Raw genomic sequence first — 26,238 nt, forward strand, 5'->3', positions numbered from 1 at the left:
AGGAGTTCCTGCTAAGGCAGGGGATTGGACTAGATGAGCTTTTCAGGTTCCTTGCAATCCCTGACATTCAGTGATTCTGTGATTCTGTTGTTGGTATGGAGAAGAGACAGCAACTATTAATATGAAGACTTGGTAGACTTGGTAAAAAAAAAATATCCTTTTCACATCTTAGTCAGGATTCTGGTATTTATTTATTTTTAATAAATGATACAATTTTTTTAGCTCATCTTCTCTTCTCTTCTCTTCTCTTCTCTTCTCTTCTCTTCTCTTCTCTTCTCTTCTCTTCTCTTCTCTTCTTGTCTCTTGTCTCTTTCTCTTGTCTCTTCTCTCTTTCTCTTGTCTCTTTCTCTTGTCTCTTCTCTTTCTCTTTCTCTTTCTCTTGTCTCTTTCTCTTGTCTCTTTCTCTTTCTCTTGTCTCTTTCTCTTGTCTCTTTCTCTTTCTCTTGTCTCTTGTCTCTTTCTCTTGTCTCTTTCTCTTGTCTCTTCTCTTTCTCTTTCTCTTGTCTCTTGTCTCTTTCTCTTGTCTCTTTCTCTTGTCTCTTTCTCTTGTCTCTTTCTCTTGTCTCTTGTCTCTTTCTCTTGTCTCTTCCTCTTGTCTCTTCCTCTTGTCTCTTGTCTCTTTCTCTTGTCTCTTCTCTTTCTCTTGTCTCTTTCTCTTGTCTCTTCTCTTTCTCTTGTCTCTTTCTCTTGTTTCTTCTCTTGTCTCTTTCTCGTCTCTTGTCTCTTCTCTTTCTCTTGTCTCTTTCTCGTCTCTTGTCTCTTCTCTTTCTCTTGTCTCTTCTCTTTCTCTTGTCTCTTTCTCGTCTCTTGTCTCTTCTCTTTCTCTTGTCTCTTTCTCTTTCTCTTGTCTCTTGTCTCTTCTCTTTCTCTTGTCTCTTCTCTTTCCCTTCTTCTCTTTCTCTTGTCTCTTCTCTTTCTCTTGTCTCTTTCTCTTGTCTTTCTCTTGTCTCTTTCTCTTGTCTCTTCTCTTTCTCTTGTCTCTTTCTCTTGTCTCTTCTCTTTCTCTTGTCTCTTTCTCGTCTCTTGTCTCTTCTCTTTCTCTTGTCTCTTTCTCGTCTCTTGTCTCTTCTCTTTCTCTTGTCTCTTTCTCTTTCTCTTGTCTCTTCTCTTTCTCTTGTCTCTTTCTCTTTCTCTTGTCTCTTGTCTCTTCTCTTTCTCTTGTCTCTTTCTCTTTCTCTTGTCTCTTGTCTCTTCTCTTTCTCTTGTCTCTTTCTCTTTCTCTTGTCTCTTGTCTCTTCTCTTTCTCTTGTCTCTTTCTCTTTCTCTTGTCTTTCTCTTTCTCTTGTCTCTTTCTCTTCTCTTCTCTTTCTCTTGTCTCTTCTCTTTCTCTTGTCTCTTCTTTTTCTCTTGTCTCTTTCTCTTTCTCTTTCTCTTGTCTCTTTCTCTTGTCTCTTTCTCTTTCTCTTGTCTCTTCTCTTTCTCTTGTCTCTTTCTCTTGTCTCTTCTCTTTCTCTTGTCTCTCTTGTCTCTTCTCTTTCTCTTGTCTCTTTCTCTTTCTCTTGTCTCTTTCTCTTGTCTCTTGTCTCTTCTCTTTCTCTTGTCTCTTCTCTTTCTCTTGTCTCTTTCTCTTTCTCTTGTCTCTTTCTCTTGTCTCTTGTCTCTTCTCTTTCTCTTGTCTCTTCTCTTTCTCTTGTCTCTTTCTCTTTCTCTTGTCCATTTCTCTTGTCTCTTGTCTCTTCTCTTTCTCTTGTCTCTTCTCTTTCTCTTGTCTCTTTCTCTTTCTCTTGTCTCTTTCTCTCTTCTCTTCTCTTCTCTTCTCTTCTCTTCTCTTCTCTTCTCTTCTCTTCTCTTCTCTTCTCTTCTCTTCTCTTCTCTTCTCTTCTCTTCTCTTCTCTTCTCTTCTCTTCTCTTCTCTTCTCTTCTCTTCTCTTCTCCTTTTCCTTTTCCTTTTCCTTTTCCTCTTCTTTTTCTTCCTTTTTCTTCTACTGGCTCCACCGCTGAAGGCAAAACTCTCTTATTCGCCTCCACGTCTCACTAGAAAATGGAGAGTCTCAAGTTGTGACTGAGTAATTTTGAGGAAAAAAGAAAAGCTGCCTCCTCCCTGGATCCCTCTGGCAGAGGCAAGCTAAGGAGTGCCAGTACCTGTCTGTGGGCTCAAGCAGCTGGGAGAAGTTGTTAATCACAGCCTCAGTTTGACAGCGGCTGAGGATGGCCACCACCTGGCACAGGAAGGGCATGAATGTGCTCTGCTGCGGGGATGACGTGCAGCTGCGCAGGATGTAGAGGATCGGTGGCACCTGAAAGAAGAAGGGGAGAAAGAACGACTTGCTGCATCCTGGACTCTGCAGGGCCTAACCATGGCCATTCAGCACATGAGCAGTGCCTGCTCCATTGACATGCTGCCAACGCCTAAGCCTAAATTTCAAACCAGCCACCCTGTCAAAGCCCTGACCCTGTGCTCAGGCTGTGCTTCTTTAGCACAAGAGACATAGTGCACGAGGCATAGTGCAACAATCAGAAAAAAAACAAGACACGTAGAAGAAAGTCTCTTACATTCCAACAGATGTCCTTCTCGTGCATCTGCAGAAAGGTGGTCATCCACTTCCCAGCAGCACGCACACGCACTCCTTTGGCTTTCCGGATGGTCTCCTTGATGGCCACCATGAAGTCGACGGTGCGTTCGAGGGGGAAGTTTCTGCACACGATCTGCAGAGAGATGAGAAGCAGGAGAGATCCCATCACTGCTCTGCGGCAGCTCTTCCAAACATAAAGCAGTCTTGAGGGCGTTCTTAGTTCAGTGGCTTGCCGCTCATTCAGGTGGCAATCACAACGCTCCTGCTGTCTGTACCCTGCTGTTTATAGGGAAGGCGGTTGAGCCTTCTCTCGGCTTCTGCACCCATGGTGTTTGCTTACATGCAAAGCCTACCTCCCAGCAGCCACAGTCACACATGCACGCAAGTGCACACACATACACGCACAGTCACACACACTCAGAAACGCACATCATGGAGTCAGCCCCTTGCACTGGGTGCCCAGAGGCCAGACGTAGCTCAGAGCCTCCTGCTACTTGCCCAGAGAAGCGGACTCGGGGTGACAGCTCATTTTAGGAATGGTGTGAAAGGCTGGGAGCAGCAGAGAGTCGTGCAGAAGCCTACGCACAGAGATCCCCCCACCCCTTTTTGGCTCCACTTACCATGGCCATTTTGGACGAGGTCTGGAGCTGAGAGACCGTGCTGCAGGCATGCAGTCCCTCACACAGGCTCCCGATGTCGCTGGTCTCCATGACTCCGTTGGCTGCTTTGGCTGGAAAGAGCACAGGGAGAAAAGGGAAGTCACGCTTCTGGAAATGGAACTGCTTTCCACAGGGGAGAGACGGAGGACAGGGTGGGGACAAGAAGAGAGCTGTGCACGGTGCCTCTCCCTCCTGTAAACAGGGCCCAGCCTGTGAGGCTCTGGTAGTGCTACGGAGGAGGGCAGAGGGCTGGTGCACACCTGCTCGACTCACCTTGGATTCGGAGAAGGGAGCTCAGACAAGTGGCAGCCAACTGGCGGGATGCGGGCATGGGGTCGCACGTCAGAGGCGCCAGCAATCCCACCAAGGAGCCAAAGTGCTCACAGGCATCTCCTCTCTGCAGGGGTGAGAGGGAGGAATAAAGCTGTAGACGGCCCCAGCTCTCCCTAGCTTCTCCCATCTGTGTCTTCCCCACACCGTGACATAGCATGCACAGCTGGGCGAGCTCGCGTTCCACCTCAGGGGCACTGGGGAGGGAGCAGGGGGCATGCAGTGGGGCACTTTACTCACTTGAAGCTCTTCACAAACAGACAGAAGCTGGGAGCAGGTCTGCAGGGCCCTCTTGCGCTCCCACACATTTTCCGATATCATTGATCTCCGCAGGACCTGGGGGAGAGCATCTGTCTCAATGAGGACATCTTTTCTTTCCCTTCCTGCCACCCCTCTTCCTGTTCCTCCTTTCCCAGCACTTTCCCTCAAGGTCTGCCCTGTTGCTCCATGTGGCCTCCCCCCTCCTTGAGCACTGGCACTGCTGCTCCCACTCTCTGCAGTCACTCCTGCCTCCTAACCCAGGAGCTTTTCTCGGCTGTGGCCTGCCAGGCGCTGGCTCCTGCCTTTCCCCCTGCAGGGCCCATTTCTCTGCCCATTTCTGAGCTCACAGTGAGCTGGCACGTCAGCAGGAGATTTCTCCCCCTCTGGTCATCCTCTCAGTCCTCAGATCTCTGCCCCCACTATTGACAGGCACCATGCTTTCCCCCTTGCTCCACACATACTCACATGGACTATGTTCTGAAAGAAGCCGCCAGTGGGTTCTGTCTCGAGCAGAACCGCCATCAGCCGGCCCAGAGCTTTCAGTGATGTTTGCTGAAGCTGAAAGCAGAAGAGGGGAGTGAGGTGTAGCATCATGGCTGCTGCCAGAGCATAGGTTGTGTGTGCTGAGGTAGGGTTTGACTGAGACGTGGCCGGGAAAGTTACGGCAGGTTACCTGCAGGTACTGTGATGCTTGCTGTGACTTCCTGATCTTCAGCATCATCTCTGCTGAAGGGTGTGTCACAATGTTTTTGCAGCACAGGACCAACATCTCATCCATGTCCTTGCTTTCGAAAGAGGGCTTCAGCTTGCTGACAGGAGGATAAAAAGGAAGAGAAATCAGAAAGGGCTTTTTGCAGTACTCTCCAGACTGGTTCAGACAACATGTGAGTTTCTCCTAATTGACAACTACAAAGCCAATACCCCCAGCTCATGCTGCTGAGCACTGTCTTCAGTTCCAGCAGCGCCCACCTCCTCCCCAGCAGCAGTGAACCACCTCCTGCTCTGAAGGGAAGGAGACCCCAGCTCTCCCTGTTCTCTTCCCAGGAACACCAGGGCCTTTCTTCCTGCCCAGAACCTCAGCTTCGCCAGGCACAACAGCCCAGTCGTCTCTGCTGTAGATGCGGCTCCTCACCCCCTGCCCCCTCCAGGCCTTCAGGAGCTACCCAAAACAGGGACCACCATGCTGCCTTGCAACCCCAGATCTTACCTCAACTGCTCCAGGGCCAGAACCACCTTTAGAGGCACTGGGGAGACAGGGATGCCCGAGTAATACTTCTTCAGCAGGTCCTGCAAGTCCCAGAGAGATATTGTTAAGGTGGGCACAGGAGACCTGTTCCGCCTGACCCCGAGACAGACACAACTGCCACACACCGGTCCCATCACTCCCACAATTCCCATGGAAGCGCTGCAGGATGCAGCAGCTCAACAGCTGGTGTACTTAGCCCACTGCCCAGCCACTGCCTGCAGCACCCAAGGTCCCCTCCAGCTGGAGACATGTGGCTGATGGAGACCTGTATGCCTCCAGGGAAGCGAGCCTCGTGGCACAGCCCAGAACTCATCTGCACACAGTCCTGTCTCTAGACACTCACCATCAGGATCTCCAGAAGCTTTCCCTTCAAGGAGGGGTTAAAGCACACACAATCACCCACACCTTGGAAGGCAGCGCTGAAGTCGGTGATGCTCTGCACCAGCGCAAGGTTGTTCTGCAAGTCCTGAAGCCCAAGAGAGAAGAACAGTCTTTGAACTGCGGGAAGGGACAAGGGCTGCAAGGGGGACACATGGGGGCAACGCTAAGGGAAGGGCTTGGATCTTCATCTGGGCACAAACCATTCCCCGAGGGACCTTTGGAAAGGAAAGGCCCATCTCAGCATTCCCCCATGTGGAGGGGCTGCAGCTGGGTGCTCAGACACCCTGGCACGCTTTGAACTCTTACCCGGCAGCTGCAGCTGTAGAGCATCAGGATGTTGCCCACGATGTCTCCCTCCAGGTGGGCGAGCAGCTGTTCCTTGGAGGCATGCAGTGCCAAGCTGCCGTGGGCGAGCATGAGAGCGCTGCGTGTGGCGTGAGCTCTCGTGCTGTCCAGCTCCATCTGTGTGAGAAGAAACGCCTTGAGACACTTGCGATGAATCTAGGCTCCCAAGGCAGGAGCTGCAGTGAAAATGAGGCAGAAGAATGCCAAGATGGAAACCCGTAACACTTTACCTTCTTGCGCCTGGAAATCCTCGCATTGTGGCCTTTGCACAGCCTGGATGCAAACATGGTGAGCGTGGCCAGGACTGTTTGGAAGTTGCTCTCAGCAGCATGGCTGAGAAGAGAGATGATTCCCTGCACAAAAGAACAAGGGGCAGTTGGCACAGGCCTGAACTTATTGGTGTGGCCAACCACAGTGGTTGGGCCAGACTTCGCCTGAGGAAAATGGCAGCAGTGAGGAGATGGACAGGCCTGAAGCAGGGCCAGGAGAAGCCCTCTGCCCCAGGGACAAAGCGGGGATGCTTGCAGGAGCTGGAAAAGAGGAGAGCTCACCTGGGCCTCACATGGCTCCTCTGCGTTTGCTTCCTCCAGGTGCTGCAGCAGTTTCTCCTGGATGTGGAGAACTCCCTTACAGGCTCCCAGCACTGTCCCCAGAGCCTTGTACAGGAAAGACTGCATGGGAAGGGAAGGAAGAAGCTGAGATGTGGCAGCAACTTAACCTGTTGGGGGAGGGCCAGGAGGGAAGGACCCACGCTCCCTGGGAGTCTCTGAGAGCAGCTGCAGGGCTGAGCTTTAGCCATCCCTGGGCAGAAGGAAAGGCTGTCTGGGGGGCACAGACTGGGGAAGCAGCATCAGCATCCCGCGTGGGCAGAGCACCAGCTGCAGCCCCAGCCCCAGTTGGGCACCTGCAGCTGCACCGCTGGGTAGAGCCGGGGGGAACTCACCTTTTCTCCAGAGCTGCTGGCAGAGCTGCTCAGCCAGCGGCTCAGCTCACAGCTCAGGGCCTCCATCCAGGCCTCGTCCTCTATGGTCTCCAGCGACGCCCTCAGGAACTGTTGGAGAACAGGAGAAGACAATGTTTCCTTGCCCTTTGCCTCTTCCCTCACTCCCAAGTTGCAGCCTTCTGGGGAGAGGTGCCTGGAAGAACAGTCCCTCTCCCAGCTCCCCCAGCATTCCCTCCATTAAAGCCTCCTGCCACTCTTCTCCTAAGACCCCCCTTGGCCTTGGCACAGAGCGGAAGAGGCAGCGCCACAAAGGCGTGCGGCCGCTCCGCAGCAGCGTTTGAGAGGCTGTTCCTGTCCCACAGTGGCTCATATGGGAGCGGGGCTACTTGGGGCAGGCAAGCACTTCTCTGCACCACACCTCCCAGCAATGCTGTACCTTTAGCAGACGGCGCTCGAACTCTGCAGAGTCCAGGAAGCTCTCCTCTTTCCCTGCACAACAGTAGGAAGAAAAAGACCCTTACTTGGGATCAAGCCACAGAAGAAGAACTGCTGCAAACCTGGCTTGGCCTGGGCACTTGACACTGCCAAGCTGGGACCCACACCCCCTCCACAATGACCTGTCCCTCCCCACAAACACTGTCCCCGCAGGAACGCAGAACTAACTGCTCCAAGACTGCTTTCTGAGGGCACGTGAAGGGCCCATACGTGTCCTGGAATGGGCAGATCCCCAGGGGAAAAGGTCCCCATGCCTCAGCGCTGTCTCCCTGGAATGGGAACATCAGCAGAGCAAGCACTGGGCTGCAGGAAATGCTTCCCCTCTGCCACACTGCAAAGATGCATTTTCACTTCCCCCCTTTCCCTGCCTTTGCCTCTTGCTCCCCACTAGCGCTTTACCTTCAAGACACTGCAGCAGCAGGGGGATCTCGGCAGCCCACATGGCCCCCAGAGCTCTGTGGAACCTGCTGTGCAGGTTTTGCATCAGCAGTAAGGCAGCAGCTTGGAGTTTGCTGCCTGCAACAGGGCTGCCTGCCACCACCTGAAGGAGAGCAAGGAGAAGCAGGGTCACTTCTGCAGCAAGAGCAGTGGCTTCCCCCCAGGATGGAAGCAGCTTGGCTCTGCCCTGGCAGGCAAGGAGCAGCCAACAGCTTTGCCCATGGCCAAGCTGCTTCCTCCTGGGGGCTTGTGGCACTGGCTTCTGGAGCATCTACTCACCAATAGGCGCACCAGCAGTGTCTGGGGAGTCAGTCGTGGGCCTGCGAGGAGACAGAAGTGCTGAGTAAGACTCCAAGACACTCCGTGCCCAGCCACATGCACGTCCACTGTCCCTTCTGGGTGTTACCACAGGTCAGCAGAGCTCACTAGGGGACTTTCTGCTCCTACCTTGAAACATGGAGCTGACAAAATGGGGATCCAGATCTTCTATTTGCCGTCCTGTCAGATCCTCTCTCTCAGACAGGGCTTGGATACAGCGGGAGACCGGGATCAGCATGCCGGTGTATTGGGCTGGCACCACGAACAACAGCAGCCGCGGCCACAGGAGCTGTAGGGAACGAGGCAGTTGAGCATGTTAGCATTTCTGCCTCCGCTCAGAGATGAAGAGGATTCTGTGAACTTCCCCGAGTCTTGTGTGCTTCAGAGCACGCTGGAGGAGAGACCTGGGGTGGTGGGACGAGGAACACATGGTTGCGAAGGCAAGGAGCAGCAGCAGGGCAGAGTGTGACTTACTTTGGACATCCCTCTCACAGAGACATCCAGTGACCCCAGGATGTCCATGCACAGTGCCTGGAGAGCTCCTTCTTCCTGGGCTTCCTCGGCAGAAAGGTGTCCGGCTGCCTACACAACAGTAGTGTTGAAAAGCTGGTTATGCTCAGTTCTCAGGAGGCTCAGGTATGGCCCCAGCGGTGCTTCTGTGCCACCCTCTGAGCAGCATGGGTCTTCCCAAAGAAGATGCTGCCCACTGTCCTTACCCTTCTTCCCATGGTGCGGCTGAACTCACTGAAGATGTGCCCCACCACATCCCAGGCTGAGCAGCTCCAGGCATTAGCATTCAGCAGATCCTTGATGAAATGCAGAACAGCCGTCCTCACCTGCAAGGGGTCAACAGTGGGTATGATTTTCCTGGTCAGCAGGTAAAGGGAAGCCACCTGCTCACTGGGGCAGCCCTTTGGGCATGAGCAGAGATAACAAGAGCAGAGGAGAAGCCTTGGCTCGAGGTGAGGGCCAAGCCTTAGCACCAGACTGTGTGCTTTCCATGCATAGCACAGGGACCTGTCCACTCCACTCTGCCTGCTCTCTCCACAGGAGCCATCACAACCGTGTGGTCAATGCCCCAGCACCTCTCTAGTCACCCCAGCTCTGCCTGTGCTGGCAGCAGCATCGCCACCCCAACAGCGCTTTCTTTTCCCAGACCAGCTCACCCGGATCCTGGGGTCACTGCACAGGCGCTGCACAGCCTTGACAACCTGGGGCAGTTTCTCTGTCATCATGGGCTCTGCAAGAAATGTGCAGAAACATGAGCGGAGCCACAACCCAGATGGCAGAAGGGATCCCTGGAAGTCCCAACCAGTGGTACTGACCATCAGAGCGAGCCAGAGCACCAAGCAGACCCAGGGCTGCCACGCATCCAGCCTCCCAGTCATCTTCCAGCTGTGACTGCAGAAACAGGATCATTTCTTCTGGGCAGATCCGGGCTGCAGGGAGGAAATCCCGTGCTGTGTTAGCAAGAAACCCATGCCCATTCCTAAGGTTTGTGAGAGGTTTTGGCCAGGGCACCACCAAGGATTGCCAAAGCTCCTCTCCTTACCCTGCAGCATGATGCAGTGGGTCAGCTGTACACGATCAGCCTCGCTGTGCTGCTTGGTGTCGTCATAGAGCTGTGGGAACAAGGTCCATTTGAGAAAATCACATCAGCACTGAGGATGCAAAAGACACTGCGCAGCCTGCTCTCATCTCCCTGGGCACTCTTGGGAAGAGGACAGGCAGACAAAACCCAGCCCGCCCCACAGCATCCCCGGGGGTACACCCACAGCTCTGGAACATCCTTGAGCATGCAGGAGCTAAGGCTGAGCTGCCTTAGTCAGGGGCTCAGAGCTTTGCAGTCCTCCTGAGACTTAGCCAAGAGGGAAACTGCTGTGGGCGCAAGGATAGGCTCCTCTTACCTGGTAGAACACGGCACTGGTGATGTCCAGAAACCTGTCCTTCGGGATGACATACTCAATGCCCTCTAAGGCCTCCAGGAAGAGAATGAGGCTCTGCAAGACACCAGGAGAGGAAGAAAGGGATGAAGCCATATCTAGCCACCTGGGAGTGGAGAAACTGTTTCCCAATTGTTTCTCTGCAGGGAGAAGCTCCTGCACAGGCATTCCTGTTTTTCCCCTACCTCCCAGCAGCACCAAGAGAGTCTCTCTGCTCTCAATCGAGCTGTGTTTGGGCATCATTTGCTGGCATTTCCCACCCAGCAGCCCTCTTCTCCCCCATCAGATGCAACTAGATGTGGTCCCCCCAGTTGTTAGCACAGAGCTCCTCAGGCACTCAGAGCCCCACAGTGGTGATGCTGAGGCCTCCCATCCCCAGGAGATGAGCCCCAGTGACTCTTGGCTCCCTCCTGGCTCCTGTCCGGGTTGTTCCTTCTTTGACTGAAGAGCTAAGGAAGCCTCAGACCTCCCTTGAACACCCATTCTTTCTTTCCCACCTCCTCCCTGCATTCCCCTGGCCCCTTGTGGCACTTGCACAGGCCCCACATCCACCCTGAGCCATGTGCAGCATCTCACCTTGGCCACCCTGCAGGTGTCTTGGATTTCCTGACACGGGTGAACGAGCCAGAGGAGCTGCTCCCAGACATGCTCTTGGTGCAGCTCCTCTTGCAGGAGAACATCCAGCATGGTAGCCACAGCCCCAAGTACGGCCTGTTTGTCCTGGAGAGGGATGGCAGAGGTCTGGCATTAAAGACTGATGTTCTGCCCTTCCTAAAGAGAAGGCTTTTTCTTTCCCTTCCCCTTCACCACACCCCCACGCCCAGCAGGAGATGGGCTCGCTCTGGAGGGCAGACAAGTTGTCCCCATACCCTCATCCCCAGCTCTCCCTGCCACAGTGCTGTGACATGCAGCTGCTCCCTGGCACAGAGCCATTTCAGGGCCCTTTGCAGAGCCAGCCCACTCCCTCTCATCACTCCTCGGCTGTCAGCCCACTGGGCACCCACAGAGCTGCCGACATGGGTGCCCCCGCTGCCATCCTTGGCTAGGAATGCAGCAGTGCTTACCTCCTCCTCCTGGCAGTCCTGCCAGTTCCACACCACACAGAAGAGCAACTCATGAAGGTTCTCATAAATTTGCTCTTTCTCCATGGCAGGCCAGGGGCATTGGGTTCCAGAGGACAAGTTAATCTTGACTCCATCCAGCCACTGTTTCACAACTGAAAAAACAAAATTAAAAAAAAATAAATGACGATTTTTTATTATTTTTATTAAAAGAGAGTGAGAGAAAAGGGAGCCTGTGAGAGTCTGCAGCAGGGCGAGGTGCAAGGGCTGTCCCGAGGCCCCCTGCTCTGGGGCCGGCACTCACCAGCACAAGCGATGCGCAGGATCTGGCCGCTCCTCACCTGGCCCACCACACTGCGCAGGCCGGCCAGCGTCAGCCACACAAAGGGGATGCACTGTGGAGCTGCAGAGAGGAAGCAGAGGGCCACGGTCAGAGTCCTGGCAGCAAGGGAAGAGGGGCTGCAGCCCTGCATCCCGCAGCTCAACGCAGATCATGCGTGGAGGGGAGAGACCCAGGTTAGAGATGTCAGGAGGCTGAGGGCACTCTACCATAGGTGCTGAAGAGTTTGCTCAGGGTGATGAGAACAAACTCCTTGGACATCTCCCCCGTGGCCTTCAGGTGGCTCTGGAGCTCGGCCATCACCAAGGTGAAGTGCGTCCGGGCCAGAGCCACCAGGACATTGCTGGCAGCTGTCTTGACATTGCTGGTCACGCCCTGAAAAAGAGTCTCTGGTGACACGCGGCACAGGAGATTGCCTGAGGCCCTTGGAAGGGCTAAGCCACCACCATCCACCAGCAGAACACCAGCATGGGCAGGCGGCTCCTTTTGCCTTTGGCAGTGACCCCTCACCTGGGCTGCCGTCAGGTCCTGGGACACCTCTGCCAGCAGCCGGTTCACCACTCCGCACGGCGGGCGGCTGTCGTCTTCCCACAGGGCGCTCTCCAGCTCACAGTACGCCTGCGCTCGGTCACCCTGGGGACAAGGATCAGTCACGCTCGCTTTGCCCTCTGCCACCCATCGCTGTGTGGATGCGCTGCCGGGGCCTGGCACCCACGGGACGGTGGCCTTGGGCCAGGAGGGCAAGGATTGATGGTTGGATGTCCCCAACTCACCTCCCGATCTTGCAGGCACTGCAGCAGCAAAGTCACGGCGCAGGTAGGGACAGGGCTTGACACCCTGCTTCTTTCCCTGCGACGCGTACACCTGGGCATGCAGCCCACACAAGCAAAGAGACCTGGAAGGAAAGAGCAGAGCAGCTGCTGCTGGTGTTGCTTGGAGCCAGGGCCGAGCATCCAGCCAGCTCTGGGAGGAACGCTCGTCCAGCCCCACAGCGCAGGACTGAGTGTGGTTGGCGGGGATAGGGGAGGGAGCTTTCCCCTTGCTGGGGTACTGGGGAAACCATGGTGGGCAGCTGCACTCAGCAGAGCAAGGACAGTGCTGCTGGCACGTCCTAAACAGACACTGGAGGCACACATGTGCTCGGGCAGCGTCACGGTGTCCAGAGAGGTGGAGGGACCTCACCTCGAAGGGCTCTTAGACGCTCCATCACAGCAGGATATGTCCAGACAGACACAACGCTCTCTCTGGTTCCACTTCCTGCGGGTCCCACAAGCGGACTGAGCACCACTCCCACTGCTGCCACAAGGGTGTATGAGGTACCACTGTGACATCACACCGCAGTGTCACCTCACAGAGAATGGCCCTGGGCTGGGGACCAGACAGCATGCAGGGCAACCTTGCAGGCCCCCAGACACAGCATGTTTTTGTGATGCAATTGGCTCTGGGGTTCCAGTTCCATGCTGATGCAGGGAATCACCTCAGCAGGTGAGGGAGAGCCCCTGCCAGGGAGCATCTGCTGGGCACCGTTGCCCGGCATTGTCTTAGTGACTGGGGACTCCATGACGGGAGGCACTGAGGCCCCCATCTGCTGCCCAGACAACCTCTCCAGACAGCTTTGCTGTCTTCTGAGGGCACGTGTCAGAGATGTTAAGGAGACTCCACTGCATCTGATCAAACAAGAACACCACCATCCGCTTGCTGTCATTCAAGTAGGGTCATGGGAGGCTGCCATGAGGAAATGGCAGAACGTCAGAAAGGGACTTTGCATCCCTTGGAAAGATGCTAAAGGGATGGGAGCACCAGGAGTATTCGCCTCTGTCCTTCTGACTGGAGGCTGGGTCCCAAAAGGAAGGAGAATAGAGGTGGTAAATTACTGGCTGATTACTGTGATGGTGTTGGGATTGAGGCTTTGTGTACCTTGACCTTGGTCACGCATTTGAGAGAACAGGCGTGTGGGCATGAGATGGAACGCAACTGTGCAGTTGGGGCCAAAGTGTTCTGCGGAGCAAGCTGGCTGGATTGATTACCAGAGTGTTAAACCAGATTTGATGGAGGAAGTGCATGGAGTTCCTTGTGAAACAAGGAGAATAAGTTAGGTTAAAAGCTATATGCCTTCATGAGGTGCTGAATTGGAAGCTACAGTTCTGATCTTTCTAAGCCAGGTTTTTGCTCCCGATAACAGATGCTATTCTACAGACCTAGAGAGTTAATACAGACAGCGAGTCTCCTGTTTCTCCAAATAACATTGTTAGCTATCCCATCTCTGGAACGAAGGCAGCAGGCTGGGACAGTAAACCACAAATTAACAAAGAAGCAGCGGATTGGTGGATCGAGTTGATGCTGATAAGAGGACTGGCCAGAGTCAGGCAAGCGTTCTCCAACTTGACCCAGGTCAAAGAGTACACAGCTAGGAAGATGACAGCCTTCATCAGAAAGACCACCAGATGACCAGGGAGAAATGCCACTCATGCGTAAACGAACTGAGATTCGGGGTGGGGAAAAGTGTCAATCATTCTGGGGACTCACTGTAATAAAAGAACCTTTTCTTGGACATCCAATGCATATGTAGGCAGTTTGATCTTTAAGCATATGCCTTTCTTGACCTCTGGTAAGCAGGCTAGGAGGGAATACCCCCTGCATCCAGCATAAGTGTGCAGCGCTGAGTGAACATGCCTGCTTTATGACTGCTCTGTGGTTGTAGACTTTGATTCCGCATGTCACTTGCGATAGAGAAGGGCCTGGGAATGCTGTCTTCTTAGTCAACTGTGGAGAGAAACCTCCCAGTTGTCCAGTAGGATCTTGTGAGGACTCCTCAGAGAAGACAACATTGCCAAGAGCCTGGCTTAAACCTTCCCACATCCCTCTAGAGAATCCTGCACCCTCTGCTTCCCTACGGTGCCTGTATAGCAATGCACACCACATGGGGAATAAACAGGAAGAACTAGAGATCTGTGTGTGCTTAAAGGAGTGTGATGTCATTGCAATCACACATGAGACATGGTGGGACCTGAGTCTGTTCATCCTGGGGAAAGGAGGGCTGAGGGGGGATCACACAAATGTTTATGAATATTCTGGAGATCCTGGTGGATGAGAAGCTGGACATGAGCCATCAGCATGCACTTGCGGCCCAGAAGGCCAACTATATCCTAGGCTGCATTAAAAAAGGGGAGGCCAGCAAGGAAAGAAAGCTGGTATAGTCCTCCTCTACTCAGCTCTTGCGAGGTCCTGTCTGGAGTACTGCATCCAGGCCTGGGGCCCCCAGCACAAGAAAGATGCAGAGCTCTTGCATCGGGTCCAGAGGAGGGCCACTAAGATGATCAGAAGGCTGGTGCACATCTACTGTGGAGTAAGGTTGAGGGAAGTGGAATTGTTTAGCTTGGAGAAGAAAAGGCTCTGGTGAGACCTCATTGTGGCCTTTCAATACTTGAAGTGAGCACATAAACAGGAGGGGGAACAGCTGTTTATGAGGGTGGATAGTGATAGGACATGGAACAATGGTTTTAAACTGTGATAGGGGAGGTTTAGGTTAGATATTAGAAGAAAGTTTTTCACTCAGAGGGTGCTGACACACTGGAACAGGTTGCCCAAGGAGGTTGTGGATGCCCCATCCTTGGAGGCATTCAAGGCCAGGCTGGATGTGGCTCTGGGCAACCTCGTCTGGTGGTTGGAGACCCTGCTGTGGCTGAAGGGTTGAAACTGGATGATTTTTGAGGTCCTTTTCAACCCGGGCCATTCTGTGACTTTATGTTACTAAGAAGGTGATGCTTTTAGATCTGCAAGAGGAAAATGCAGATTCCTGGGGACTCCCTTCCCTCTGAAGGGCTTTAAAGAGGAACACTTGAACACTTGCACTGATGCTACAGCCACCACACTAAAACCAGGATTGATACCCTCACCTGCTGTGCAGCAGCTGCACTGAAAAACAGACTTTAGATCCTTAGTCTATTAGCATTTTTGTTTGCTGTTTTTGGCCTGTGCTCAGGCAATCTAAGGGTGCAATGATTTATTTGCATGTGACGGGAGGAGAAAGAAACCTCTACCTTGAGAGTTTATAAGATTTTGTTTTTTCTCTCAAATCTGCTCACTGCTTAACATATACAAGACTTCATTTGTCAATGTCTCTTGAATAATCATCCTTTGAAGCCGCTTTATGAAGAGACTCACTGTAAAGGTTCTTTATGAATGCTAGCAAATGAGTTCTCATTAGAAACAGTTACATGCTACTGCATAATCATGAAATGATAAAAGAGTATCAACAGGGATGACATGACTGGATGCAAAATTCATTAAGGACTCAATGTGGAGTCCAGTAGAGCTTTGGGGTCATATAAACATCAAGTTTACAAAGCCCATTTTGAAAGAAATGTTAGAAGACATTTTCTGGCTCACATACCAAGAATGTATGTGCTCAATCTTCTGCCAGGCTGTGTCTTCAAACTCGTACAAATGTGTGAATACTTATATATACTTGAGACACATCTCTACCACCAATAAATTAAGCATTATATGGCTCTGCATGGATGTACCAAATCACCTCCAAGAGCAGACTAAATGCATTATATCTATGATACACCAGCAATAATTCTCCCTCTCTCAGCAGCAACTATTAGCCTGAGCACTGCAGCAGGCTAACGGAGCTGGAGTACCAATTAAGAGGAGGGGTGTCTGTGTACTCCACAGCCCAACTTACTCCTCCCATTACTGCTTATGGAAGTTTTAGCATTAAAGCAAGATTAAAGTTCAAGAGACATCATGCAAAATAATATGTACAATTTAACAAATAATAATTTACCAGAGAATACCCTTTTCACTAAATTTTTTTTTTTTTTTTTAAATTCAGACTTTTTGATGCAGTTCTCTAGAAGGATGTGGAGTCTAAGCAGGTTATTACTGTTTAAAAACTTATTACTGTTTCAGTATGTAGTTCTAAAGCAGTGGTTCTTTGAATTCTGCAGTGAAATACTAAGGAACTTAGCCTGAGAGTTGCAGAAATGTAATTAAAAGAGAGCTTGACATTTCTGAGCATGCATGCTCTTTGTATTTCAGCCCACATATGCAACTGGCTGTTTTTGCATCTGAGCAGAGAAATTAGTAGTACTGAAAAAAATGATGGTGTTTCAGAAGATGACACGCCAACTTAAGCTCAGTTTTAAATTTATGATTATTTTTGGAGTTGTAAGATGTGGGTACTACAAATGTAAATCACTGTCACTTGAACACAACTCACTAGAAACATTCCTGACAAGCTGGCTCTATTTCTGTCTCAAACAGGCTGAAAGAAGGCTACTTTTTAATTTTCTTTTTTATTATGATGTTTTTTACTCTACTCATTTGCCATAATATAGCAGAGAGTTAAATCAGTGAGAAGGTACAGATTTTGCAGGATCATTCTAATCCTTCATGATATTTGAAAGGCTTCTCCTTATTTACTGAATTAGTCCTAGTGTTACAAAGTAGTTCATAAAAATATTAATAGAATTATTCTTGTTTATAATATGCTATAACTTCACATTTTCCATTGTATAACATTGAGCCTGGGATGCACTTACACAGTAGCACTACTAATTTGTTCATCCAGTTTGAAGACCAGCATATGACCTTAATGTATAATCAGGAAAAGCGCGGGAGTATTTATTTCTATCACATCTTCAATATTCTGTCTGATTCTAAGAGAGGAGTCTTATTTTTTATTTGAGTCTGTATAGGCTGCTTTTATGAAATACTGACATCAAGCAGAAGCATAGAAGAGAGGGAGACTTTCTGATATGTCGCATAGGACATCCTTCCCACTTGTACACACTCTCCTTGTCCATGTTTATACATCAAACCAGTGGGTAACAGCCTATGTCCACAGAACTGGATATTTTGGAGGATGCTCCAAAATGAGATGGCACTGTCTAAACTGCCAGCTGTTGTAGATGGCTTTGATTCACGCTACCTTCCAAATAGTGCCTGAGGTCATCACAGACTAGAACCATACCCAGAACCCATCTTACAATCCGCCAGTAGGGATATAAAGGGCTCAAAGTCTGGAAAACTCCTTGGTACTGCTTTAATTTTCAGGCAACACTACACAAATCTGGAAAAAGAAACTCCATTACCAGTCATGTTTTATCCCCACTGCATGTTTATTGCATCTAAGGCATTCTGTAACAAAGCCACAATTCTTAGGGCTGCGGCTGTCCCTAAAAAAGTCTGAATCTGTCCCACTAGTACTGGAACCCAGGGATGTCTCTAATGATGGAAAGCAGATAAATACCAGAATGGGAGTTGGTAAGAATAGTGTGATGTGGATCTGGCTTTGGGCTAGAGTGTTTAGCTCTGAAACTGCTGTACCTCACAGTAATTTGCTCCAAGGAGCCTTTCCACTATTCTTGCCATGTAAAGCTCTCCTAACGCATTTAAAATGTACTCGGTATTCAGAGACCTTTTGGACTTCATCCAGATGTGCAAAAGTACACACTTTTTATTTCTAATTCTTAAGCTTGGCACAAGTTTGGCTTCTTGAGACTGACATCACAATTGTAAAATGCTTTTAATGCTGGTGAGAGCCAGGCTGAAAGACTTTATTTTGTCATTAACTCAGATTATATGGCAGAGACTGAGACTGCACTGTGTTTATTGTAAAGGAACAAAACTCTCATAGGTATTAAACTAAGTAATTTCTTTGGGCTGAGCTCTAAACAAAATACCATTTTTAATACTGTTTTAAGCAATAACTGCTTCCAGGATTATTACCTTAATGAAAGCATTTATCTTATTTTTTCTTATTATTCATACTTTTATTATTCAAAGCCTCTGGTGGATTTGCTGGTACTAGCATGGCTACACATAGACAATTTATGGCTGTTTCTTTTGGGATTGATTTGTCAGCTTTATTCCCTTTCTTAAATTACAATGAAACAATACAAATAAGCATAAAATACCTACATTTTCAAAGATGACAGCTCATTATGGAAATGATGGCAACAAGCAGAAACAGCAAAGACCTTCCTATGCCCCTAAGCTGAGTTAACTTCAAAAGAGAGACTTGGACTGTGTGAGGGTAGAGATCCTCTGCACTTTGAATAAACTGTAAAACATCTACAATGTTTTCACACTGCTCTGCTTCAAGTAGCTGTATAACTATGTACAGATCTGACACAGGAGCAAAAGAGTTCAAACCCAAATTTAAGTAGCATATAATAAATAAAAACATATCAAACCTACACAGCAAAATATAGACTAAGATTACCCATCTAGACAGGGTGGCAGAATAGTTTTAGTGCTCTACAAGATTGGACCATGTGGCACTTCTGTAGCTTGTCAGACTATTCCAAAATATGCAGGCACTTTACCATATGGAGTAAGAATCGAAAATAAAACAAGCTGTGGTGCCTAGCAGCTGGTATGTCACAGATAAGTGAAAGCAACTGAACCAAAACTGTAACTATTGACATAAGAGATATCATAACTGTGTTAGGCCAGATGGTGAATGCAAAGTGCGATTCTACAGAAGTGAGTGATTTTGTACTCATTGATTCCACTTGATGTACTGATCTTAAAGCACCGATGATCAAACAGGCAGGGAGTGGCTGCAAGTCATGGAAAATGAGAAGTAGCAGAAAGACATCTTGTGGCAGCACACAACTTCATCAGGAGTGACACAATAGCACAGTTTTCCCGGTGAATTAAAGCCTAGTGATTTCAGTCATACGCACATATTCCAAAGCACAGGGAGGCTGGAGTTAGCTCTAAGCAATCTTCAGGGTGACAAAAATGGCACAGAGAGGTAGTATCAGAAACTTCCATTTCAGTGTATTTGGCTCAGTTCTACGCACCTTAACTTTATACATCTGTGCATCAGTAGATCTAGCCTCAGTGGTCCCCACTGTTCCTGTCATTCTTGCTGCCCAAATGAACCCTGCAGCTCACTTTCACCCCTTGTTTCAGTACAGGCCAGAATGCTGGAGTTATTTATGTTAATAATATCCATGCAAAATTTACACTCGCTCTGTGTCACTTCTAGCTAGGTTCATTTCACTTTTGTAATCAACACTGCAGACTCACAAAAATGTCGGCTCCCTTAATTGAAAGAGGACAGCAAATTACTCCATAGCAGCAGAGTTAAATGGTCAGTGATAAGAATCTTTTCAGCCAGTCTTGAACCTCAGGAAAAAATTGAAATATATTTAACATTCTGCATGATTTTGCAATGAAGAAGAAAATTATCACTTCTGCTTTCCCAGTGGCACCACTTTAACATCAGATAATTATCCTTGACAAGTTCTTAATAGATTTGAAAGAAAATTCAGGTTTTTAAGAGGTTTTCACAGATAATTTTTCCCACTTATAAAATTAAACATCTGCCTTTTCCAGTGTTTTCATACATCTTGTGTATATAGATAGAAATATACTCTTAAATAGATAGAAATTAACACACATACACATATATATCTCATATATAAGCACAGATGTTCGGTCTGACATGCATATAGAAATGTAGCAGCAGACAGAGGTACTTCTCGTATGTATGGAATGACCTTTTCAGTCCCATTGTCTGCTTAATATTCTTGGTTTTAGGTTGTTTTTCTTGATTTTTTTTTCTTTTCCTTTTCAAATTGATTGAAAAGAACTTGTTCTTCTATTGGGCAGTTATTAACAGTGCAAGCAGTGCAAGTTCGTTCCACATATTTTTCTTCCAGATGTTTTGGAACATCTACTCAGAATCAGAGATTAAAAGACATCATAATTGATATTTTGAAAATTCTGATCTAGTATACTGCCATTTAAAGAAGATATCAAATGACTTAGTACTGTGAAGTAGCAAATTATCAGATTGCCCATTCCTCTCCCAGTTTATTTGCATTTCCATCTACTTCCCTCTCACCAAAGAAGCATTACATACATTTCAGGTGCATATATAGACTTGCGGAAGCTTTCTGTAGTCTCAGCATCCTTGCTACACTAATTCAGGTTGACTTCAGTGAATAGAATTAGTACACTAATTTTTTTCAGTAAAGAAAAACAAACAAAAAGCAACTAAGAAACACAGCAAGAATGGATGAGGTAAATTGTTTGCTTTTTAGTTGCTGTTACAGACTGACACATGCTATCAGTAAAACTTCTCATGACTTCTAATGACTATATAATCTGAACAGCTTTTTATTTTTTTCCACTGAGTATCACAATATTTTCATAGAATCACAGAATCATAGAATCATAGAATGGCCTGTGTTGAAAAGGACCTTAAAGATCATCTAGTTTCAACCCCCCTGCTCTGTGCAGGGTCACCAACCACCAGAGCAGGCTGCCCAGAGCCACATCCAGCCTGGCCTTGAATGCCTCCAGGGATGGGGCATCCACAACCTCCTTGGGCAGTCTGTTCCAGTGCGTCAGCACCCTCTGTGTGAAAAACTTCCTCCTCATATCTAACCTAAGCCTCCCCAGTCTCAGTTTAAGATCATTTATCCTTGTCCTATTACTGTTCACCCTCATAAACAGCCGTTCCCCCTCCAGTACTTGCTCTCTTCAAGTACTGGAAGGCCACAATGAGGTCTTCTCCCCAGAGCTTTCTCTTCTCCAAGCTAAACAATTCCAGTTCCCTCAACCTTTCCTCATAGGAGAGGCAATCATCTTAGTGGCCCTCCTCTGAACTTGCTCCAAGAGCTCCACTTCCTTCCTGTATTTTGCCTTTAAATTATCAGCTTGTGAGGTTTAAAATATTCTTCCAGAGAGTTCTGTGCTGTCACTGCCTAACTTTTCATTTCCAGGTGCTCAGGTGACTGCACTGGGGACTGCAGCAAGCATGCAGACAGTGCTCACTGTTTCTGCCTGCTACAGCCTGTCTGGACATCTCATCAAAGCATGAAACTTCTGGTTTAGGAGAGGACGGCCTTGAGTGCTGAAGTTCAAGGAGTGTCTGGACAACATTCTCAGACACAGGTCTCTGGAGTGGAGCCAGGAGCTGGACTCGATAATCCTTGTGGGTCTCTTCCAACTCAGGATATGATTCTATGGTTCTGTGATTTCTGTTATGTAATTTATATCTAACCTGAATTGTAGATAAGTACTCATTTTAAAAACCCATCAGGATACTAAGAAATTCTAATGAGAGAAACTCATTATTCAGGATACTTCCAGGCCAGCTGGAAGTGATGAATCAAGACTAATTTAAACCAACTCACATGCCAGCTGTCTTTTAAAGAATATCTGTGGCTGCTGTTAACTGCAGATAGGGATTCACCAGATAAAGGAAAGTATATGCACAAATGTAAATGACACAATTTGATAATGGTGATTTTATCTCAGACTCATAGTTAGTGTGTGTTAGGCTGTTATGGTTCAAAGGTAATGTATTCTGTTTACACAAGGAACGTTATTACAAAGATACAAGGAGTCACGTTGCTGAAGGATAAATTCTAAATAAAATGTCCATATATTTTCATCATATCAGAATAGGCAGAGTGAACAGCTTCCAAGGGAGATAACTGTGTTGTTTTATTACTAGGCATCTGTACCACTGATGACAACATTCAATAGTATTTTAGATTAGTAGCAGAATATATCTGGCTGTAAGCTGGCAATTGAAGAGTGTGCTGCCTTTACATGTTTACTGTGAAAGGTGGTTGTTTCTTTTCCTCTTTTGAAATGTATTATACCACATGCTGTCTGCAGGAGATGGAATATATTACAATTTAAAACCATTTGTGAGATACTGATCAAGAAAAGAGGTTATGTTCTAAGTAAATAATTCTAGTTTTAATATGTTCTGGGAGTTGATGTTAAGGCTGTAAATATTTCACAAGAGGACCCAAAGTCACAAATGTATGAATATAGAGCAACTGGCCTCTCTTTAAATTGCTTGCAAGTGGAAAAATAAGTAAGCAAAAAAAGCAACAACAGCAGTCTCTGAGAAGACAAAAAATATTATAAAAAATAGGGAGACAGGTATTAAGGAAGAATTAAAAGTAGGTCTGAGAAATGGGCTATCTAGGTCTCCATATGGATAGACTGATAGGTATGAATACAGTCAATTTATATTCAGTAATAATGCTAGATACTTTGCAGAAATAGATCTGGTAAGGATAATGGCCAATGAGTCTGTAAGGGAAGGTTCTTCTTCAGGCAGTTTACACTTATCATATGTCCTCAAACATGAAGAAAAATACTCTCTACAAATGTATCCTATCAAATGTGGCTGTAGATGTTACATGTGTCTGACTCTTCTGTGAATTAATAAATTCTTGTTCTCCGCATTATCTTGTGGCAGTGCATTTTTTGTTCTGTGCGCTCTGTGAGAATATTTCCCTTCAGCCTTTTCATTTCACTTAATGTTACCTTGTTCCTGTCTTCTGAGAAAGGGCAAATGAGAGTCCTTTGAGTTACCTTCTCTGGGTCATTCATTATAACAGGCAGATATGGTACAGATTCCTGTTATTAAGTTTGTTCAGATTTTCCTGTTATGAGATCCTGTTTTCAGTTGCTTCTAACTTCGTCCGACATGAATGCCTCAGGCTGAAAATGTCAGTGCTACGTGCCTGCCTTGAGCTGATTTTTATTTATTTATTTATTTTGGAGAATTTCAGGCAAAGGAGATTAGCCACTTCTGAGAATGAAAGAAACAACCAGTTAGTTTCCAGTGTTAAGAAATACTCCATCATCTCATTTTCAGGGAGACAAAACCTGAGCCAGAGGGTTCACGGTCTTGAGACCTGTGGGCTTTCCATCAGAAATGTACTCACAGTCACTGTGGGAAAATCTGTGTGGATCAGGCTGCACCCTCAGACTAAGGAATTTCCTCTCTTTCCATCTTCAGTAAAGACCTGGGGTCTTAATAGGTTTCTCTCTTTTGAATGTCACCTCTCATGCCTTCTCTGGGCCATCAGATGTCCAGGTATCTAGCCTCCTACTTTGCAGAGCAGCTGAGGTGTCCATCCCCTGACAGTACCAGCCCAGCCTAAAAGAGACAGCGGTGAGAAATATCAGCAGGGGAACACCAAGGTCGTAAGAGAAGGAAGGAGAAAGACAGGTCAGGGAGAAGTTGGAATTAACTGGATGAGAGAACTGAGTAAAAGCCCATGGGAGGCAGCAGGCTAAATCAAGGTACAGAATTAAACTTCTTTAGAGGTGGAGGATCAGCATCAGTCCTTACCTCTGGTGCTGTGCTCCTCTGTAAGACCAGGCAAGGCAGCTGGTGAGACTTTCGTGGCATGTGCCTTGTTTTTTTGTGACATGATCTTGGGATCTGGTCTATCAAAACACTGAACACTCAGAGCTGCTGCCTAAGTTAAAATGTGTTATATAATGCTTTGAGAAAAGAAAATTATGGTACAACATCTTTCTATTTGGGTATTCAAAATTAATGAATATTTTTTTGCTCTTAATAGCTGTGTTTCAGCTCCCTCTTTGGAAAATGAAGACCTGCTCATTTGGTGGAAATGTAATAGAACTATAAATCCTTAACAGATTCAGAAGCAATGGGCATCATAAGATGAAATGACTAATTTTGCCTCCAGTGTGCAGTTTCAGCAACCTGCAGGAGGTAAAACATGCAGCCAAAACAGTGATAAAGGAGAGCAAAACACAACAAAGAGCTGCTAAGCTGGACTAAAAAGCTAAGGTGTGCAGCAAAAGTCAGTACTGTGATTACCAGTGGTAGTTATGTCTACACTGGGATTATTATTGAATATGGAGTCAGAAGAAGGCATTCCTAAGCACAGTTTATGATAGTTAACTCAGCTTCACAAAACAGCACAGTCACAGCATCATAACATTCAGGCAGGGCTGTAAAGCTGCACTGAGCAGCTGAGGAAATACTAGATGAGTGCTCTGAGTTCTGGCTGTGGTGACACAGACTCACACTGATTGATGCATTTGCAATAGAGACAGTGTGGACAGACCCAGGGCAGAGTGAAAACACTCCAGGAGCTAGATGTACCTTGCAGCTCTTGAACTTTGAGCATTTGGCACTGCACCCCTGAGGTTCCTGTTCTTCGTTTTGTCACAATGTTAAGTAACTTTGTATAGCTCGTGTGTGTGCTTCTCCATCCCCTCTCCTAAATGAAGAGGCTCAGTCTCCACAGTTTCTCCTGGTAGGAAACCTCTCAGTGGTGATTTGCATGCCTTAGTCTTGAATGACCCCAGTTTCTGATCTACCCTTTGAAAGAAAAGAAGCATTGCTTATTTATAGCCTAGATAAGCTGAATGCTGCATGGATGTTCACAGGGCTGCTTTATTCTTCAGTCTCTCTTTTCTTCTTAGAAATCCACCCATGCTGAAGCAATTGAAGCATTCAAAAACTTTGTTCAGATATATAAATTTTCACATCTACTTTTTCTTCTGACAAGAGACAAAGACAAAAAGCTTCTTTGGCATGGACAAACTGAGGCAGCGGGTGGAGGGTGTGTGTGTGTTAATGTAAGCGTGCCAGTTAATCTCCATTAAAAACCTGGAGTGAAAAATGACTTATTTTTTTTTAAAGCTTTGGCTGTGGCATTCCAGTCAGGAAAGTTCTCATGAAAGCAAGCCAGAAAGCTATCATCTATAAACACATTTCAGAAAAGTGTCTCAGTTTTATAAACAGTTCATTTGCTAACATAGTAACAAAGTACATCACAAGTTCATTCAGCTGAGAGAGGTAATGAAATCTCAATTGCACCAATGAACTGGATCTATTCATATTTCAGAACACACACATAGATGTGAGGCCGACAAAATAGAGATAGTGACAGCACTGCACTCATTCCAAGGAGCCTCGGTTTCCATAAAACTTGGTGAAATCAGTGTAGTTAACATTTTCCAAAATTTGTAATTTCTGAGATGGATACAGTACTAGCTGTTGTTTTTAAATACAAGATGAAAAATATATCATGGCAGCAATGTCTGCAGTGCCTCTGGGTTTCTCCAGCCACAATGGCATACTTGCTTCCAAGAGATACGCAAGGCCAGAGACTTGAGGCCTCAAAACCTTCCCCCATTACTGGGTCTGGATGACTTGCACACTGCACATGATAAGGCATGCAGGGGAATTCTAAATGCATCCAACTCCAAGTTGCCATCAAAACTTGTTTTGCACCTAAAATGCCATTAGTGACTGCCTTTCTGCATCCAGTATTGAGCAGCTGCTGGTCCAGGACTTGGTTCATAATTGCTTCAAGAAAGAATGGGGTGGATTGTTTTCTCCAGCTGAATGGATGAAAACATAGACTGCTTCTAGGCAACAGAGAGAAAGGACAAATGTCTGACCTATTTTAGATATCTATTTAGATGATCTGTTTTAGGATGAGGTGACCAGAAATGCCCATTTCTCCATTGGTTGCACAGGAAGCTTAGGCACTCAGCTCAAGTAGAGGAAGTTAAATAAGCACAAATACCTTAAGTTGTGAGATGAAACTGACCCTGGAAAGCATCGTATTTCCTTTCTCTAATAGGCACAGTGACAAGAAACACACATAATAACTTACATTATACACAGGGAGTCAGTGTATTCCTTGCTGCACCCATCAGTCCAGAGCTAGAAGCAGAAGAGACTCCCCACAACTTGCTGGACAGGTTTATTATTTTGAGTCGAGCCAGACTCAGTAAATACAAAAAAATTATTCGTGGTCTCTAAGCAAGGACCATGAGAATAGGAGGAAAAAAATCTGCCTACATAGGGTTATAAGAGTAATTTCATTTGAAATTGTCATGATTGTCCTATCAATATTAAAAGTTGTGAAGTGCTGTTATAGCTGAATCAACATTCTCTTGAAGTGGATGAGGCAATTAATATCCCTAAAATTTAGTAGATGTCTAAAAGTTTGGAATTCCTATGTCTGGAGATGTATTAATTTTCTGTAAAATGTTTCCAGTCCACAGAGAAGATAAAGATACTGGAATATTGGAAGAGATAAACTGTCATGAAGAAACAGTAAGATTTTTTAACCTATCCAATACTGATAGCAACAGGACTATGACTCCTGAGTATCTTATCTGATCTTATCTG

General features: G+C 47.4%; 1 protein-coding gene across 1 annotated transcript; it reads right to left on the reverse strand.

The window, feature by feature from the left end:
- Positions 1-1,922: 1,922 nt before the first annotated feature.
- On the reverse strand, positions 1,923-12,495 carry LOC104914879 (maestro heat-like repeat-containing protein family member 2B). The gene is made up of 31 exons (XM_085216860.1): positions 12,456-12,495; positions 12,047-12,168; positions 11,784-11,906; positions 11,483-11,648; positions 11,238-11,336; positions 10,937-11,088; positions 10,449-10,592; positions 9,837-9,929; positions 9,482-9,551; positions 9,255-9,368; positions 9,096-9,169; positions 8,646-8,765; positions 8,404-8,511; positions 8,059-8,218; positions 7,891-7,931; positions 7,573-7,714; positions 7,115-7,167; positions 6,679-6,786; positions 6,287-6,406; positions 5,966-6,088; positions 5,697-5,852; positions 5,353-5,475; positions 4,971-5,050; positions 4,437-4,572; positions 4,229-4,321; positions 3,743-3,838; positions 3,446-3,569; positions 3,134-3,243; positions 2,473-2,646; positions 2,083-2,237; positions 1,923-1,974 (listed from the first exon to the last, which is right to left on the reverse strand). The coding sequence occupies exons 1-31, from the start codon at positions 12,478-12,480 to the stop codon at positions 1,923-1,925; spliced, it is 3,456 nt and encodes a 1,151-aa protein (XP_085072986.1). The 5' UTR covers positions 12,481-12,495.
- Between the last annotated feature and the right edge of the window lie 13,743 nt (positions 12,496-26,238).

Source organism: Meleagris gallopavo, chromosome 1 (assembly GCF_905368555.1).
Source record: "Meleagris gallopavo chromosome 1, MGAL_WU_HG_1.1, whole genome shotgun sequence".
In the NCBI taxonomy this organism is placed as follows: Eukaryota; Metazoa; Chordata; class Aves; order Galliformes; family Phasianidae; genus Meleagris; species Meleagris gallopavo.

Coding starts and splice junctions, on each gene's coding strand:
- LOC104914879 (XM_085216860.1), bottom strand. CDS start 12,480: ATGGAGCGTCTAAGAGCCCTTCGAG. Junction 11,649..11,783: donor AGGACCTGACGGCAGCCCAG/GTGAGGGGTCAC, acceptor ACTCTTTTTCAG/GGCGTGACCAGCAATGTCAA. Junction 8,512..8,645: donor GCCGCACCATGGGAAGAAGG/GTAAGGACAGTG, acceptor ACTGTTGTGTAG/GCAGCCGGACACCTTTCTGC.